Source organism: Diplotaxodon limnothrissa, linkage group LG17 (genome assembly GCF_057381915.1).
Source record: "Diplotaxodon limnothrissa isolate DT_005_m linkage group LG17, D_limnothrissa_male_GT1.1, whole genome shotgun sequence".
Classification (NCBI taxonomy): domain Eukaryota; kingdom Metazoa; phylum Chordata; class Actinopteri; order Cichliformes; family Cichlidae; genus Diplotaxodon; species Diplotaxodon limnothrissa.
In genome coordinates this window covers 31,298,596-31,316,907 of record NC_140612.1, presented here as the reverse complement: position 1 = coordinate 31,316,907, position 18,312 = coordinate 31,298,596, and the positions used below count along the sequence as shown (strand labels likewise).

Here is an 18,312-nt window from a genome sequence, read left to right as displayed (position 1 = left end):
CCATTGTCACCTTACCTTTGTCCTTAAATGATACAAAAAGTGTAAATTTTATAATGTTGCTTAATTAAATGTAATCTGTCACTATCACGAGGCTGAGGCTTCTTTTAAATGAAAATAAATTTTTATAAGATTTTGTTTACTGTCTTCTGTCTCTACAGATCCTGACCGGAGAGGACTGGAACTCTGTGATGTATGATGGTATCATGGCGTACGGTGGTCCAGCTTTTCCTGGCATGCTAGTTTGCATCTACTTCATCATCCTCTTCATCTGCGGAAACTGTATCCTACCACAACAGGAGGTCCCCATTGTCACAAAGCACTTGCTCATAGGGAATCTTTTGGTTGTTCTAGATTGTTGCAGAGTCTTTCTATTATAATGTCAGGTCCTTTTAGATGTTGGTGCTATGTAAATACAAATACATGGAATAGCTACACCAGTAACCCAGGACATGCGGGCGTGATGCTTATACATGTAGAATTTCAAAATAAAAACATGGTGAATCAGATCCAGTAACTGACAGTCAAATTTGTTTTCTGACAATCTTTAATCCTGTCATCAAATGGATACTGGTGTTGCTGATTGTGATTTGAATCACTGAGTCACATCTGATATCTAACCCCTTGTTAAGATGCAGTTGCAGGGGAAAAGAACACATTTTGCATGCAGATGCTTTCCCTAAAGCTAAAAGATTTTAGTGCGGGCCACTGAGCGTCTGTACTTAAAAGTACAGAGTAGTTAAAAATGTGTTTTTCAGATTAAATTGTTACTATTCATCAGCTTAGCCTGCTGAATCCAAAGCCAGTGCAGGATTAGTCATTTGGCTTTGGAGTCTGCATTCATTGGTTTTGAATGCTGTTTATATGATCACTTCAACATAACAGTCTATGAACATTAACTGATATTTTTTTTGATTTATTGATTAGCATTCAAATAAAGTGAATAAAGAAAAAAGATTACCACAAAGCAAGAAAGCACAAGACAAGGCTAATCAAAAGGTACTGGCTGAAGCATATGCTTATTACGCCAACCCTTTTAACAAAAGATGTTTTAGCATGCAGCTCCTGTACACAGGGCTCAAAGCAAAGAATAAAACAAAGCAAAAAACAAAACAAAAAACAAAACAAAACTCACTTTTTAACCCAAGCTTCAAGTGGTCATTACAGTAACTGTAGGTTTTGGCTTCCTTTTTTAGCCCCAGGGGTTGCCACCTGTTTATAGCCAGCTTTGTTTGTGATCTGATGGGTCAGCAACATCCTTAACATCACCCCTCTGAACAGATATCCTGCTGAATGTCTTCTTGGCCATTGCTGTAGACAATCTGGCAGACGCCGAGAGCCTGACATCAGCCCAGAAAGAGGAAGAGGAGGAGAAGGAGAGGAAAAAACTGGCCAGGTAAAGCAGAAAACTGAATGGAGGCAGTCAGACAAAAAATTGTAAAGGGATAGAGGGAGATGTTGAGACCCGGCCAATCCAAACAGCACCCAGGGAAAATATTAGCTTGCAGCATCTTGGATAGCCTATTATTTCTCAAGGTGAATAAGGATGCTGACACTAGAAGCTTGAATTAAACCACTAAAATTGCTTTTTCATACATAGAATACAAATATATTATTTGGCTTTTCTCTACAACAGTTTATTATTTTTTTCAGTGTCATTGCAAAGATTAATTCCCAGCAAAGATCAAAGTTGAGTTTAAAGTGCAGCTGAGAAAGAAAGTGTTCTTTAGCACAAATCATAAAAATGTATTCTGCTTAGTTGCAATCTGTATTAATCAATGGAAAAGGTGCAACAGAAAATTGTAATTTTCCTCACAGCTGAGAAAATACCCCCTATAATTACACGTCTTTATGTTGTCCCTCTGATGTTAATTTATGTATGGAGAAGGGATGATGCTAGAGTTGAGGATCTTCTTGTTCTCTCTCCTTCTCCAGGCTTGGCAGTCCAGAGAAGCGTCATGAAAATGAGAAGCCGCCTCTGGAAGAAGAGAAGAAGGAGAAAATAGAGCTGAAGTCCATTACTTCTGATGGGGAGGCCAACACTGCTACAAAGGTACATGGAGACACACAAAGACTCAGTGAGAATATGTGTGTGTGTTCAAAGGAGTGAGAAAAAATGAATGAAATCTCATACTTCTCCTTGTCAGATTAACATGGATGACTGCTGTGGGGATGAGAGCGAAGAGAAGAATCCATATCCCGCCAATGATTATATAGGTAACACACACCACAGCCATAAATATTATGTATTCCTATAGGTATAAGGTAAGAGGTGGTTTCATTGAGAATTTTGTCTTTGTTATTATAAAAAACAGTTAGTTACTAACATTATATTCCTTCTTTATCTTACTCTCCTCTTTCCCGTTCCTCCTAATCAGGAGATGAAGACGATGATGAGCCAGAGATGCCTGTGGGCCCGAGGCCACGGCCCCTCTCTGACATTCAGCTGAAGGAGAAGGCTGTCCCCATGCCTGAGGCCCGAGCTTTCTTTATCTTCAGCCACACCAACAAGTAATCTTCCTCTCCAACTTCATTTTCTCCGCCCAATATTTCAGTCAGCTTCTGCTGCATTCGTTTTGGCATCCTTTTCCTTTAAAGAGACTAGATGAAAACATTTTGCTTTCTTTCTCGCTTGAACTTTGTTTTTTTAGGTTCAGGGTTCTCTGCCATAAGGTCGTCAACCACAACATCTTCACCAACCTCATCCTCTTCTTCATCCTGCTCAGCAGCATCAGTCTAGCGGCAGAAGACCCTGTCAAAAATGACTCCTTCAGAAATAAGGTAGCATATAAGTGATATAACGCCCGTCTACTCGATTCGAGCGCATTCATAGACTGCTTTTATACTTAAGCACTTTTATCTAACATTCACACACACTCTCACACTTCAATTAATGAATCTGGGGCAAATCAGGGTTCAGTATCCACAGCAGTATTTCGGCAGTATATCTAACAACCTTATGATTACTGGACGACCAGCTCTACTGCCTGAGCCACAGCCACCTGTAAGCATAAAAAAAAACCCATATATAACAATATAAATAAAGTATATAAAGACATACAATGCCGGATGTACAGTAAGGCACAGTAGCCATAATTAGATGCCCACACGCACACTCATTCTGACCTAAATGGATTATAGCTATAGAGGAACCAAAGCTTATTGTGAGTGGCCCGTTACACTTAATGAGATTTCGTCTCGAGTACTGTAACTGTTACTAACTTCATGTTAAGAAGATATGAAACGCCTCTTAAGCTTTGCGCTCTTTTAAACTGTTTTATTAGCCAAAAAGAAAAATGAGTAGTTATTGTATCATTTTGTACACATACAGTGTGAAAATATATTTATGAGGGTGTTTTTTGTGTTTGTTTTGCTAAATGTCAACATTTAATCAAGAAATGAATGTATTTACTGTTTTAGTGTTTGCACAGTCTGTTTTGACAATGTGTAAGAAGTTGTGTCTTTTAATTCGTATGCAGCAGCGGAGACTTCGTGTTTAGCCTCAAGGCGAGCTGTGAAACCGCAACATTTTCAGTTACTTTGCAGTATACGAAGGATATATCTGCAATTGTACTCGCTGTGTGACATCAGCCCGTTGTTCGTAAATTAATGTGGTGTTTATGACTGTAATGGAGCTGTAGTCTAATGTAAACACCATGTGTGCTGCTGTATCTGTTTTTGTGCACAGTTTCCTGTCTCAGTCAGTGAGACGTATTCCTCAGAGGCCAATAAAGATCTGTTTTATTATATTTTCCCTTGCTTTGGTGTAGGATCCTATTATATATTCTATTAGTCTAAACCAATTAACCTTAGTCTGAAACAGTAATGAAATCAAAAAACCTGTTTTTCAGCTTTTCCAGCATTTCTATTTTAGTTCATTTGGACCTGAACATTATCATTATTTCAGTAAGTTGTGGAGTCATTTATGTTATGCTGCAGCTGACCGTAAGTCCTGCTTTTTCCCAAAAAGAAGCACACATTCATTGCCAAGTTTTACCACACATTTTACCAAGTTTAGGGCTTCAAGAGTGCTTCTGCTAATGGGGCACAAATAGATTGTATATAGGCAGTGGACATCACCAACTGGTTTGTAGACTGATGTTCTGAAGCCTCTAGATGAGCATTTTGACTGTTTCTATCTTGTTTTTTTTTATCTTCTGTATAAAAATTTACTTCTATACAATGGATGAGCACAAGAGTTCGCCATCTTTTCAGGCCCAGTAGCTACTGCCATCGTTTATGTACAGACTATGAACCTAAAAAAAGTGCCTTCTAATGCTGTGTTTGGGTCGTGAGTGGCGCATCGGCTAGTCGTACATCTCTGGATTTTTGTAAATCGGATTGCGCCACAGCCACCGCAGCTGAGTTGAGCGGCCGTGTCGTTTTTTTAGAGGCATTTTAATAATATTCCAGCACAGGAGCTCAGACACATACAGATATACAGTTTGAAAACATCCGGTTTTGATTTCTTCTCCTCCTACATTAGTGCTTGTGTGGTGATACTGTCTGAGTGGCGACACCTATCCTTCAGAAGAATACCGCAGCACCTTCCTGCACTGTAACGGCAGGTGTAAATACGGGTTTCTGTTAAAATCACTTGCAGTGGTCAGCGAAGCGACCATTACAGCGTGTATACTGTGGCCTTAAGAGAGTCATGAGCATTTCTGAATTCATTCAGCTTTGCTTTGTGAAATGTTAAACAATCTTGGTTCATTAAGAACTTTGTCATGGCAAATGAAACAGTGTAACAACTTTGATCTCTGTTCATTCAGAAAGCCTTTGCGTGTCGGGCAGGGGTAGTCCAAGTCCAGTTAAAATACAGTGTTGTATTTATTTTCAGATCCTGGGCTATGCAGATCATGTGTTTACTGGACTCTTCACCATCGAGATCATTCTTAAGGTAGTATTTAATGTTTGTGATGCACACTAAAGCATTCATTCACTGTTCATTCAGTTTCTTTTTTTTTTCTTTGCTAAAATTAACATTTGGCTGTCAAATAATATTTAATCATTACAAGCTGGTTCATGTGCTTACCAAAAATTATTTACTGGATTTAGATGTATAGATAGGCAAACTGTAGATGTGGTAATATAGTGTTGTTTCTGGTAAGCTAGCATTAAACCCTTCTAAAATATTGCTGCTCGTGGTAAAAGGTAATAATCAGAACTTTGACCCCTGCAGATGACAGCCTATGGCGCCTTCCTCCACAAAGGTTCTTTCTGTAGAAACTATTTTAACATCCTGGACTTGGTGGTGGTCAGCGTGTCCCTCATCTCCTCTGGAATACAGTGAGTACAGTACGATGTTTTATGGTGCATGTGTTATACCTGATCCAGTCACGTTGTAAGCTTTTGTTCACCGATATTACTAACATTTTCCAAATATCATTAAACACGCATTTGTGTTATTGTCTCGTATATAATCACACAAATTGTGACTACTGCGTGAGACACAAATCAAGTGCCTAAGTCGGAAAAAAAAAACGTTTTTATTAGCAAATTGCTCCGTGCTTTACACTTCTCTGTCTTCTCATAACAAGTTCACACTTCATTACTCCTAATCCGCTGTCTCTTTGTGATGTTTATTAAAATGTTCTCTTCTTCTTGCAGCAAATAACTCATTGAAATGCTGTGATGTTTAATATTCTATACTGCACTTTCTGTCTCTGATGCTTAATAGACTAGACTTCTCGACGTAAGTCCATATTAGTCCGTGTTATAACCCCTTTAACAGACCGTCACCTGAACCGTGTAAAGCTGTCACTTTTTTTGATTTGATATTCCTATAGTCTTGGAGAGTTTAGTCGAAGACTCACCCAAAGCAAGAACAAATAAAACCAAATCTGTCACTGAATGGTTTTGTCGAGTAGGATAACACTGAACTTGTAACGAATGAACACATGCGGTTCTTTTTGAGCCAGATCCACTGCAGAATGCATCTTTTGCAAGCAGCAACATAATTGGTTTCTACCCAGAAAAAGTGTTACATTGAGTAAATTATCCTGGGTCTTCCAATACTCTCGTCGCATTTCATATCCAATTGATGTTAATGAGTTTGTTCTTCTTTTTTTCACTTTTTGTCATGGATTTTGGGGGCAGGTCAAATTCAGTTCTCATATTTCTAGATAAATGCAACTCTCCTGGGTTATAGAAATGACGCCCTAATGCTAGAATCTAGTGGTTTTTGCCTGTTAAAGGTAGCGAGTGAGTGGGATTTTTCTTTATTTATCACAGTTAAAAGAACTGCAATGATGTTATGATCAACTAAACCACTTCTGTGATGTAGTTTTTTTATTTTTACTCCTACAAAATAAGAACCCATTTTAAGTATAAGTTGTAGAGAAGCTGTGAAAAAAAACGCTCATAAAAAAGCATGTAAAAAATCTCCTACTGTACATATGACAGATTGCTTGTTTGTGTTGTCACCCCGAGTAAGCCTCATAATGTGACAGCATGAAATATGGCTTACATCAGCTAAGAAGACAGAACTATAGCAAAACAATACCTGATGACCTCATCTATTTTTGCTCTCTTATCGCTAGTCAGAGTCCTTTTCATCAGGTGGATGGCGTGCTTCATCCCTGTCATCAGACTCCGACAGTTAAAATATTGCCTTTTAACATAATTTGATGTTTCCACGAATAACCTAGCAGTTGGTTTGACTGTGATATGCGATTGATAACATCCTACTCCACACGAGCTACCTTTAAGTGCCTTTAACTTCCACATTTCTCTGTAAAAAGTTGCACAGCGGGTAATTTTTTTCTTTTGTTTCTCACTCTTTGTTTCAAAGTTAGCACAGAGTATTGTTTCCCTCCAAATCACAACTTTACCCATCAAGAAAGTCACTCCTTGAAATCTATTTATGTTGACATTTTGAAAACACCTTCTTTTCCTTGTACTTGTGTCACACAGTGGAAAGCGTTTTTGTATTTTTCCTTCATTTATCTGAAAAACTGGCTTTTTAAATAAAGGGAAGCGACTTTGACCAACTCAGCTCAAGTATAAATAATCACGCTGAGAGAGGCCCGGTTCAGATCAGAGAAGGACTAATGCTAAAGCTCTTTCCAGACAGTTACTGTACAACTCAAAATGTCATGGTATTAATTTTATTCTTTTTTTTCCTTTGTATGTAAATCACTTTCTTTTAAGCTCTACCTGAAAAAGGTCACACCATTTGACCTTTGGCTTGTAGTGACACTCTTTTACAGCACAGTAGTTTGCTTGTAAATGTCTGCCTGTGTCTTTATGTTGGCCCATCCGTGTTGTTTCATTATGTGTGTTTGTCCATATATTATATGTGTTTCATGTGCATTACTATGTAACGGATACACTGTTACTAATATCTGTTTTTGAGGAGCTACAGTTAGGTCCATAATTTGTCAGACAGTGACATAATTTTGGCACTTTTGCCTCTGTGAACCATTACAATGGATTTTAAATCAAACAATCAAGATGCAATTAAAGTGCAGACTTTCAGCTTTAATTTAAGGGTTTTTACAAAAATTTTGCATGAACGGTTCAGGAATTACAACAATTTTCATATACGCTCTCCTATTTTCAGATGCTCAAAAGCAATTGGACAATTGGTGGACTAACATTGATGGCCTGTTCCTTTCTTATTTCATGACACACCCAAACATAATATCTGAAGTGCAAAAAATGTTGCATTTTTAAATATGAGGCTCAAAGAGATGTCAGTGCAATTGAAGGAGGCCCTCATTAAAAACAAAATAAACTAAGGTAATAAACTTTTTCAAAAATCAGAGAGATAGGAGAAACACTGCGAAGGGCTGAAATACCACAAAAACAACTAAGGAACATGATGTATGATGATATTTCTTTAAGATTGATCTTTAAAAATATATTTAAAAATGTGCTTTGTCATTTAATTGTCCAATTACTTTTGATTCTCTGAAAATGGTATCAAAAAATGGCTTTAATTACTGAAATGTTATTGCAAACTTTTGTAAAATCACCTTGAATTAAAGCTGAAAGGGGGAAATTTATTCACATCTTAATAGCTTGATTTAAATCCACTATGGTAGTTTAGAAAAAGTTTTAAAAAAAAGTTGTGTCTTTGTCAGACAAATTATGGACGTGACTGTATGCTTTCTGCTTTTGAAAGTGACCCCTTGATAACTGATGCTAGAACTACTCGTAACATTAACAAAGTCTATTTGCTTTAAACTGTCTAAAAAAGTAAGTATGCTAAATAGTTTCTGTTTATAAAATAAATAACATTAACAACATTACAGCAACTAGCTAGGCATAGAGATTTATTTATTTAGTAACATAATACACGTTGGTCTTCTTGGGAAGAATGCTTTCACAGCTATGGGACGTTAGTTAAAATAATAATAACAGTAGTTTGGTGTAGATGATGAAATGCATGATGTTGAGTTCTGGGTTCTTGGGTTTTTGTTCCTGTTTTTCATGCTCACAGTACCCCCATTGTTTCTTTGAGTTTCTTTTTCGTGTCTGTGTTGGTGTCTTTGTTTTGTGTTCCCACTGTTTCTGTCACCTTGTTTAGTGTTTGTCTTCATATCTCGGCGTTTTTTTCGTTTTACTCTTCTACTTGGAAGGTTAGTCTTCTGTATCCAGTTTTACTTTCTATTTTTTTCCCTCATTGTTTTTACCTGTTGCTGACTGGTGCACCTCTCCCCTCTTCCTAGCTGTGTGCCATCATGTAATCAGTTCCCAGTGTATGTATACTCCGACCTTTCTGTTTGTCATGGCGTCTGTTTTCTTACCTTCTTGTGTTCCCATGGTGTTACATGTTTTTTCATCCTCCTTGTGTTCCTGTTTGGTCTTTTTTGTATTTTGTACAATTTTTCAGCAGCCAAATAAACTGCTCACTTTCAGTTACTTCTCCTGCCTTCGACTTCTGCCTCTCGGTGCTCTCCACTCTAAGCCGTGACAAAATTTCAGTTTTACATTTTATGTAAAAACAAATCAAGGCTGTGTTAAATTCCTTTTTGTATCTGTATCTGTTTTTTGTCATCTTTCTTAATTTCTTGTGAACTTTTATTTCAGTTGTCCATTGTATTTTGTCCATTTTTTGTCATTTCATTAGCTTTTCGTTGCATCAGCCTCCACAGTTTGTGTTTAAAAGTAAAGACTCTACTGAAAGCAGTTTATGGTGTGTGTTGTTCCAACATTACAAATATATTTTTTTAAGATGGTAAGATGTGGTCAATCAAATTGGCAGGTCAGTAGTTTAATCAAATGTGTGTCTACAGGTCCAGCGCAATTAATGTTGTAAAAATCCTGAGAGTTCTGCGCGTGCTTAGACCACTGAGGGCCATCAACAGAGCCAAAGGACTAAAGGTTGACATAGTCACGCATAAAAAATACACACAATGAACACTTGTCTGTCCTCTAAAAAAAGGCATAGACTTATCACTCACTCTTATATTTGGTGGGTTTTTTGCAGCATGTAGTGCAGTGCGTGTTTGTGGCCATCAGGACTATTGGCAACATCGTCATCGTCACCACGTTACTCCAGTTCATGTTCGCCTGTATTGGAGTGCAACTCTTTAAGGTAAAAAAAGGGAATATGATCAGTTAGTTAATGTACTTTTTGAACCCTTTTTTTAAATTTTGACTAAGAAATTGTCTCGTGTTTCAATCAGGGCAAGTTCTTCTACTGTACCGACAACTCTAAGCAGACTCAGGCAGAGTGCAGGTAAGAGATCCCCCCTGCAGACGGCATCTTAATCTTTTTTCTTACAGTCTAACTACATTATGTGTGTGTATGTCTGTTTGCGTCCACAGAGGTTCTTTCATCACATATAAAGACGGGGATGTGGGGAAGCCCGACAAAGCCCCAAGAGTGTGGGAGAACAGTGACTTTAACTTTGATGATGTTCTACAAGGCATGATGGCACTGTTTGCCGTGTCTACCTTCGAGGGATGGCCAGGGTGTGTGTCTATATAACAACACAGTGCAGATGTTTTTTTATGTATATATATTACGATCCCTTTTTTATGACCTCTGCCAATTTTGTGGTTTAAGTGAGTGTGTGCATGTCATTGTGTCTGAATTCAGATAAAACTTTGTAAGAGTGTAGAGTGGGGTCATTCTTACAATCCACATCCAAGGTCAACTCAGTAATTTATTGGTCCAAAATTGACAATAAGCCTTATAGCTGTGGTAAGTGTGGTTTCTATTGTCAACATAGAGATAGTACCGTATAAAGATTTAAAATATTATGTCACATTTGACCTCTGACCTCTTTTTCAAAATTCTGATTGATCTGAAGGTCAAAGTGATAATAATGACATGTAGAGGGTTTTCAGACTGACTAAACTGACTGTTTAAATACATAACAATTTGAATACATGCACAGTGTTCAAATATAATAGTTTTCTTTTGAACTTTGTGAAACTTCTTACTAAACAATGGAATAAATGCAATTTGTTTTTTAAATTCCAGATTTCATTTTCCGTCTCTTTGTCAGGTTACTGTACCGAGCCATTGACTCTCATGCTGAGGATGTGGGGCCCATTTACAACTACCGCGTGGTCATTTCCATCTTCTTTATCATCTACATCATCATCATTGCCTTCTTCATGATGAACATTTTCGTCGGTTTCGTCATCGTCACATTCCAGGAACAAGGGGAGCAAGAATATAAGAACTGCGAGCTGGACAAAAACCAGGTAGTGTTCGTGTATATTTTGTGTAAAGTTACTACTCGATAAAATTATTAGTACTTTTGGAGCTTTTTTGTTTTTGTTTGTATAGTGATAACTTTCTGACTTTAAATCTCGTAGTACAGCAGAGAGATTTTTTTAAAGGTACAGAGGAGTGATTCTACTGTTCTGACAGGAGCGGGAAAGTCATTGTGTCATTTAGGAGCCACAAGGGAGAAGGAATAAGAGCCAGGCAATGGGGGTTTGACACGGATGAATCTGAAGAGGCTGAACATGAGTTTTAGGGGCAGAACCACTTCAGGAGCCCAGCCAGGAGGAGCTGCAGCAGTTCAAAAAAGATGAGACTAAACCTTACAAAAGGAACGAGGCCAAGGGCCTGCGGCTGTGTTCTCTGACATGATCCATGTTTCAGAAAAAGCATGTAAATGCAGACAGAGGATAGAAGAGTAGTCTAGCTTTTTTAGCGTGCCAAAAGACTTTTCTACAGCTTTTCCTCCATGACTGTCTGGGAACAGGGCGACACACAGCTGAATACATCAGCAGACACATGTAAATGGCAAATGCTCACCTTTGTGTTTGTGTGTGTATGCCACAGCGTCAGTGCGTGGAGTACGCTCTAAAGGCTCGTCCGCTGCGTCGCTACATCCCCAAGAACCCTTACCAGTACAAGGTGTGGTATGTGGTCAACTCCACCTACTTTGAGTATTTGATGTTCACACTCATCCTTCTCAACACCATCTGTCTGGCCATGCAGGTGAGTAATGTGTGTGTACATTTAGAAAAAAAACTCCCATAGAACTAACATTGTGTAATGAGTTTGTGGTTTTTTTTCCCTGCAGCATCATGGACAGACCAAAAATTTCAATGATGCCATGAACATCCTCAACATGCTCTTCACGGGACTTTTCACTGTTGAGATGATCCTTAAACTGATCGCCTTCAAACCCAGGGTATGTTCACTACTCAAACAGCAGGCTAGAATAACAGTGATACCTGTGTAGGACTACAGACTAGAGAAATGTGAAAAAGCACAGACAAAGAGACATTTTATAATGTAATGTTAGATGAAATTAGATAAACTCACAGCTCTATCTATCAGTGCTCATTGCAGCCCGGAAGAAAAAGAGTTTAATAGTTTTTTTTAAAGGCTTTTGAGTCACAGCGTTGCAGAAGACGGATTGTTGTGCTCTAAATTCATAATTCTTTTTCATTTCCTTCCTTACGATACGATGGATTTAAACCTTGATTAGAGGAAAGCGTTTATGTGCTTAATCCCATTGTTCCCTTGTTATCCTGCTGTTGTTGCCGTGCCCAATCTAAGAACTTCCTGGTGCTTCAGCTATTTAAACAGTAACAGATGGGCATGCTCCCTCTTATTACCGCAGGGTTAGTGGAGAATCTTGAACGCAATCAACAGCAATAACATAGTTTCATATTATACTTTACTCCTTTGACTACTGTTGCATTGTACTAATCAAAAGAACAAAGGTTTTCCAGTTATTACAAAAGTTAATTGAGCTCATTAATGAAGACCATCTACTATTTTGCACACAATGTTTTCCAACCACTAATTAAATTACAAGTCTTCTGTTGTTTTGTTTTGTTGTTTCTTCCAATAATCCTCTGCAAAGTTTGTGCTTTTTATTTAAATAGTTGCAAGATGGTTATCTTGTAATGACTTTTGAAATGCTACGGTTAGAACATTTTGTCTGAGTAACATAATGCATGCTCTGCAGTATTTTAGCCAACAGTGGATTTTGGAACAATGAATTTTAGGACTTGGGAATTTACATCGTGCTGTGCTGTGTTATGTATGTGAGGAAGATGAACTGCCAGATCATGAAGGCAGCGTTTCTCTTTTTAAAAAACATCAAAGTATCACCAGTTAAGTTGTGACTCTTTACGTATAAAATACTGACGAACTGATACTTGTTTTGCATCTTTCTTTCTTGTGTTTATTGTGGTGCAGCATGACAGCAGATTCCCAAGCCACAATGAACAGTGCTTAGGACATATGGTGTTGTGTATGCTTTTCCTTGCCTTGATAAACTTTTGCCTTAAACAGCCATCGCACAGGACGGAGGAGCTCACTAATGCTTTTGCTTCTCAGGTCTCACAGACGCAAGGAATTCGCTCCAGTAATGTTTGCCTCATTCTATTTAACCTCAATACTTTTTGATAGGTTGATCAATGGATGGGCAACAGTAACACTAACAAAGACTTTTACATGTTTTTACAGTTTTTCCCACTCTTTTATATTTTTAAGTCTTTAATGAATCACATAATCTAATTATTTATTTAGACAATGCTTATTTTGTCTAATCTCTCTATTTAATCAATTCATAAATGAGTATTTGGGTACTAATGCCAAACCCCCGTTTGACTAATATTTAACTCTCAGTTCTCATTATTATTCCTAAAACTGAAAGCAACTTCATTAAAACCACTGTTGCCAAGGATATCTTCTAATATCTGCACTGTGCAGACGAATTATGGCAGGAGGAGTTTTTTCCCCCCTTTTTTTCATGTTATCTCAGCTGCTGATGACAGATGAAGAAGCTTAAAATAGATCAGCAAGATTGATCTCCATTCCCCGTCAGTGTGTGTAGCCACCAATTTAGCAATTGGTGCAAACAGTTGCGTGATATTTGTCATGCATACCTTACGACTTAATGTTTTTGTTGAAAATATTGTAGCTAGTCGCTAGTTCCATTCCTGTAAAATATGCAAAACTATGACCGAGAACGATAAAAGTCAAAGTGGTCCAGATGTGTTTAAAAAAAAAGAATAATCACAGTGACGTATTAGACGACAGTGTATGCAGACGAAACTCCAAGGTTCATTAGTGTTCAAAGACGCAGCTCTTTGTAATTACACTATAAAAATAAATGTGAATAATACCATTCTGGCCTGAAGATATATAGATGTATTTTTGCATAAATACTGCCTTTGTACCAATGCTGATAAAGAATTGCCCACAATAAGTTAAGTAAACAAAGTCGGCTTTCAGTGTAATCACTGCCACAGCTTTGCTGAATAGCCCCGAGATGCATGTGGAAGATGTAAATAACCATTTAACCCACCATCCTTCGCAGAGCAGGAAATTCAGCTGCACTCGATGAACAGATAGCTCAGTGGAAACTTCTTATCCTTTCATGTGTTGGTTCATCAAGTGTAGCTGATTTTCTTTCTGTTTCCTCAATGTACTGTACAACCTCATACCACCTTGATAGGGGCTGCGAAGTGGCAGCAGATGTTGTTTTCCTTCTAACCTACCTTTCTTACCCTCCTCCTCCTCTTGCTCACCTCATCCTGTGTAGGGGTACTTTAGTGATCCCTGGAATGTGTTTGATTTCCTCATCGTAATTGGCAGCATAATAGACGTCATTCTCAGTGAAATCAACGTAAGTACGACGTCCCCCCCCTTCCCACTTCACTCTCCTTGTCTCTCCCTCTCTGTCTCATGTCCTCTCACTCTGTCTTACCTTCTGCTCTCCTTTCCTTTGTGGTTACTCTCTGTCATGCTGTCATTTCTCCTCCTTCTCTTCTTCCTCCTCCTTCTCTTCCTTTCATTCTTAAAACCAAGATGGCCGCTGCCACGCACGGGACCCCCACTCCCCCCACCCACAGCCACAGAGGTTCCTGAGCGAGAACAAGCTTCTTCCTGGGTTTCACAAAAAGTCAAGGAAACAGAGGCAGGGTTTAGCTTTGAGCACAAAGGTTTCTGTCTTGCGTCCTCTTTCCTAACTCTTCACAGTATCTAAAATGTTGTTGGGTTTTTTGGTTTCTTTTCTTTTGTTTTTTTGGCCACACTGTGACACTCAGGTTTGATCCCCCTGACTAACTGAACTAACTCACTGACCAATCACAAACAGCCTTACGCAGCTTTTTCTCATTTTTTTTAGTTGTGATTTTGTTGCATATTGTTCCTTACTGTTCCTGTTGACATTTCCTCTCATAGACAAGCATGACCGATCGCTGCTGCTCTACCTGTGCTGTCTATCTTCTTCAGACTGCCCCCTCTTTTCTTTTTTAGCCTTTTTTAAATTTTGTTGTTTCTTTCCCTTTCTGCTCCTACTAAAAACTCCAGTGCTCATGTATGTAATGGTTTTTATCTTATTTTTTCTCCTCTCTCCTTTAATTTCCGTTCTTTCCATTTTTTTAAATGTCTTATGTTTTGTCCTTTTCTTTTTTTGTTTTCCTTTTCTGTCCATCCCTACACAGCATTATTTTGTTGATGCATGGAACACATTTGATGCCTTGATAGTTGTGGGTAGCATTGTTGACATAGCGATCACTGAGGTTAACGTAAGTAGTCCAAACTCCCTCCCTCCCTCCCTTCCTGCCTGCCTGCTCTGCCATTCCCACACACACAAACAGACCGAGCGCTGATACCCATCTCGCATGCTTTCAAATGATTAGGAAAACTGCAGCTGCACAATATTTTAACCTAAGAGATGGCTGAGTAAGTCTGGCAGATAAAACAGCCATATGGGGCCCAATCAAACTGGAAACTACTGGCTTCTGAAGGGTTTTTGTAGTTTTTGAGCTTTGTTTTGTTCCCATATCTGATTATCTTTGGACGTGGTAAGGTATCGCGTCCTTTAATTTTGTTTTGGTTTTTTTTCTTTTTGTGTAAGAAAATGCCTCCTTCCCAAGCAATCCTAATCACTTTTTTACTATTAGAAGCAGTGTGAAAATGCCAAATTTTCAGTGCGGCTTTTAACATTTGAAGCTGCTTGAGATATGTTTTCACGCCTCGGTCTGCTTAGTATCAGTAGCATCAGAGACTATTGCATTTGTCAATAGAACCGATTGCATTTCCTCAGCACTTGGTTTGATTACACATTGGTTTTATTTGGTCTTTCATCACTGCCTTAGGGGATACATTCCCCTGGCATGATGGACACTGTATAGCATGACAGATACAACAGTGGTATATCCAGGCCTGTTACTGTATCCAATTTATCTTATGCAGAAATTATATTCTGAATAAAGGAACAAATGCAGATTCTCATATTATAACAACAGTGTTTTGAGGGTAAGAAGAAAAGCGCTCTGAGTTTATATATAGCGAGAAAAACTTAAGGTAGCTATGAGAAACATACACGAGTTGCATTTTCTTTTGTCCAACAGTAGCAATGTGGAGACATGGGGAACAATTTGATCCATAAATGGATTTACTCGGGACCCATGAAATTTATGTAAATGTATGTATGAATTCATTTATCATCGACGTGGAGGCCCTATGGTCAGTGGTGGGGCTGAATAAGAATGAATATCCCAAACACAAGTCAAATGTTGAGTGTCTATTGTATTTACGCTTCAGGGACAGTTAGTGTTTAATTCATGTGGTACTGAAAGTGCTCTTTGGCAGGAGTAGAGTTTAAGAACTGCACAGTCCTTTTCATTTATCCTTAGAGGAAAGTGCATTTGTACTAATGATCGGCCTCACCGAAGACCTTAATGTTACTTCGACATTTCTTCTACCTGCCCATCATTAAAGTTGCTTTTATGGTTTCCCTTCGATCTGAAAAGCTTTGCATCTTTTGTAAAACAAAAAACAAAACACGAGAACAAGTGTAATTCTCTATACACTTATGGTTAAAAAAAAAGAAGTTCACCCTCTGTCAATTCTAAAATACATCAAGACATTTTTTTTTTTTAATTATCTAGTCCTTAACAATTCTTAAAATTAGGTCTTACTTATTTAACAAAAATTGAGCCAAAATCCAGAAGCAGTGTGTCAAACATTGAGGACTTTGACTGGGCCATTGCAACACCTTGATTCTTTTCTTTTTTTAGCCTTTATGTTGTAGATTTGCTGCTGTGCCTCGGATCATTAACCTGTTACATGACCCAATTCAGCCAAACCTTAGCTGTCAGACCGATCGCCTCACGTTTGACCCTTGTATGCTTTGGTATTCAAAGGAGTTGATGGTCTATCAAAACAAGCTCAAATCACTGTTGGAGTGGTTGGTATGAGGTGTTTGTGCTGTGATTGGTTTTCTCCAAATGTTGTGCTGTGCATTATGGCCAAACATCTCCACTTTGATTTCCACTCTTGGTCCAAAGGACATTATTCCAGAAGTCTTGTGGTTTGTTCAGATGCAATTTTGCAAACCTAAGCTGTAGTGGCATAGTTACACATTCTTTTTCTACTTGTACTGTCATGAACTTTATCACTTAATAACTAACTGAGGCCTGTAGAGCATGAGATGTAGCTTTTTCCAGGATTTTTTTTTTGCAGTGTCCCTTAGCATTGTATGGTTTGACTTAGAGATAAATTTCCTGCACATGGCTTCTGGATTTTGACTTATTTTTTGTTAAATTAATAACACAGTATAATATGTTTAGTTTTGTTGTTTATCTGAGGCTGTATTGAGAGCATTTTAAGACCTCCTAAGGACTAAATCAAGGACATAGCACCTTCAAGAATCAGTACTTTTACCCTAACTTAGAGAAGTAAGTGTTTAATATTAGTATAATGTTGATGGAGTTCTGACTACATGTTTGAGTCAAAGTTGAGGGTTAGCATAACTTGAAAAGGAAAATAAAGACACCAGGAGAGAAGAGCTGGCCCAGTTGTGGTGAAGGGTTAAAAAGAAAGTAGCCACCCATCTCTTTTTTTGATTTCAGTCACAAAACATAGTGGTGCTGGTGTTCTCTACAGTGATCTTGGAAAGAGCTAGGTGTAGCCAGTCTTTTTGGTAAGCATAGCTTGGCTGTCCCTCAGCTAGAAAGAACAAGGTCCTTCAAAGTCAGTCATTAGTCTTCTAATCTAACATAATAAAGAGCACTAAAAGACTTTTATTTAGGAGGTCACAATAAATACAGCCTTTTTCTGTTTAAGATTGGGGATCCACATATTACCAGCTTAAAAATTCCAACTGGTTTGAAAACATGAAGCAGGAAGAGAGCATGCATAGATGTAGATCAGTACTTTATTTCATATGCAGCTTTTCCTCCTCAGATAGCACCGGTGAGGCATACAAATACAGTACAGTTACTGTATTCCAGGCATGTATGAGCTAAGCGCTTGTATTCATGCCATGAGGAAGGCATTTGTCCCCATGAGAGGCTGACAAAGCTGCTTATCGTTGCTTGGGTATGCTTAGATATGTTCTTTATTTCGTTTTTCTATTTAGTTATTAGAACAATTTGCTGTCAAGGGACTCAATAAAGGATCATAAAGTATCTTCAATAATGTATCTGATCTTGAAGCTCCTGTTTAGAAAGGCACAAATGTCAATTTAAATAAACAGGTTGAATAACCACCTTAAGACTGAGGTGTGTTGGGCCAGAGATATCCACTTTTGTCATCTACAGTGGGGCAAAAAAGTATTTAGTCAGCCACCGATTGTGCAAGTTCCCCCACTTAAAATGATGACAGAGGTCAGTAATTTGCACCAGAGGTACACGTCAACTGTGAGAGACAGAATGTGGAAAAAAAATCCATGAATTCACATGGTAGGATTTGTAAAGAATTTATTCGTAAATTAGGGTGGAAAATAAGTATTTGGTCACCTCAAACAAGGAAAATCTCTGGCTCTCACAGACCTGTAACGTCTTCTGTAAGAAGCTTTTCTGTCCCCCACTCGTTACCTGTATGAATGGCACCTGTTTGAACTCATCATCTGTATAAAAGACACCTGT

General features: G+C 38.2%; 1 protein-coding gene across 2 annotated transcripts in view; it reads left to right on the top strand.

Annotated features, from left to right (window-relative positions):
• The window catches only part of cacna1c (calcium channel, voltage-dependent, L type, alpha 1C subunit), a 238,265-nt gene that overhangs the window by 198,823 nt on the left and 21,130 nt on the right, over window positions 1-18,312 (top strand). Inside the window, exons 17-33 of one of the 2 annotated variants that reach the window (XM_085376077.1) lie at window positions 159-279; window positions 1,279-1,393; window positions 1,933-2,050; window positions 2,145-2,214; window positions 2,376-2,508; window positions 2,649-2,778; window positions 4,838-4,897; window positions 5,180-5,286; window positions 5,678-5,692; window positions 9,240-9,327; window positions 9,434-9,541; window positions 9,633-9,685; window positions 9,775-9,921; window positions 10,461-10,662; window positions 11,252-11,410; window positions 11,496-11,606; window positions 13,977-14,060. In XM_085376077.1, coding sequence (XP_085232203.1) covers window positions 159-279; window positions 1,279-1,393; window positions 1,933-2,050; window positions 2,145-2,214; window positions 2,376-2,508; window positions 2,649-2,778; window positions 4,838-4,897; window positions 5,180-5,286; window positions 5,678-5,692; window positions 9,240-9,327; window positions 9,434-9,541; window positions 9,633-9,685; window positions 9,775-9,921; window positions 10,461-10,662; window positions 11,252-11,410; window positions 11,496-11,606; window positions 13,977-14,060 — 1,821 coding nt within the window. Of the gene's footprint in view, window positions 1-158; window positions 280-1,278; window positions 1,394-1,932; window positions 2,051-2,144; window positions 2,215-2,375; window positions 2,509-2,648; window positions 2,779-4,837; window positions 4,898-5,179; window positions 5,287-5,677; window positions 5,693-9,239; window positions 9,328-9,433; window positions 9,542-9,632; window positions 9,686-9,774; window positions 9,922-10,460; window positions 10,663-11,251; window positions 11,411-11,495; window positions 11,607-13,976; window positions 14,061-18,312 lie in introns of those variants that run through there. The other variant, XM_085376076.1, reaches the window with a different exon arrangement.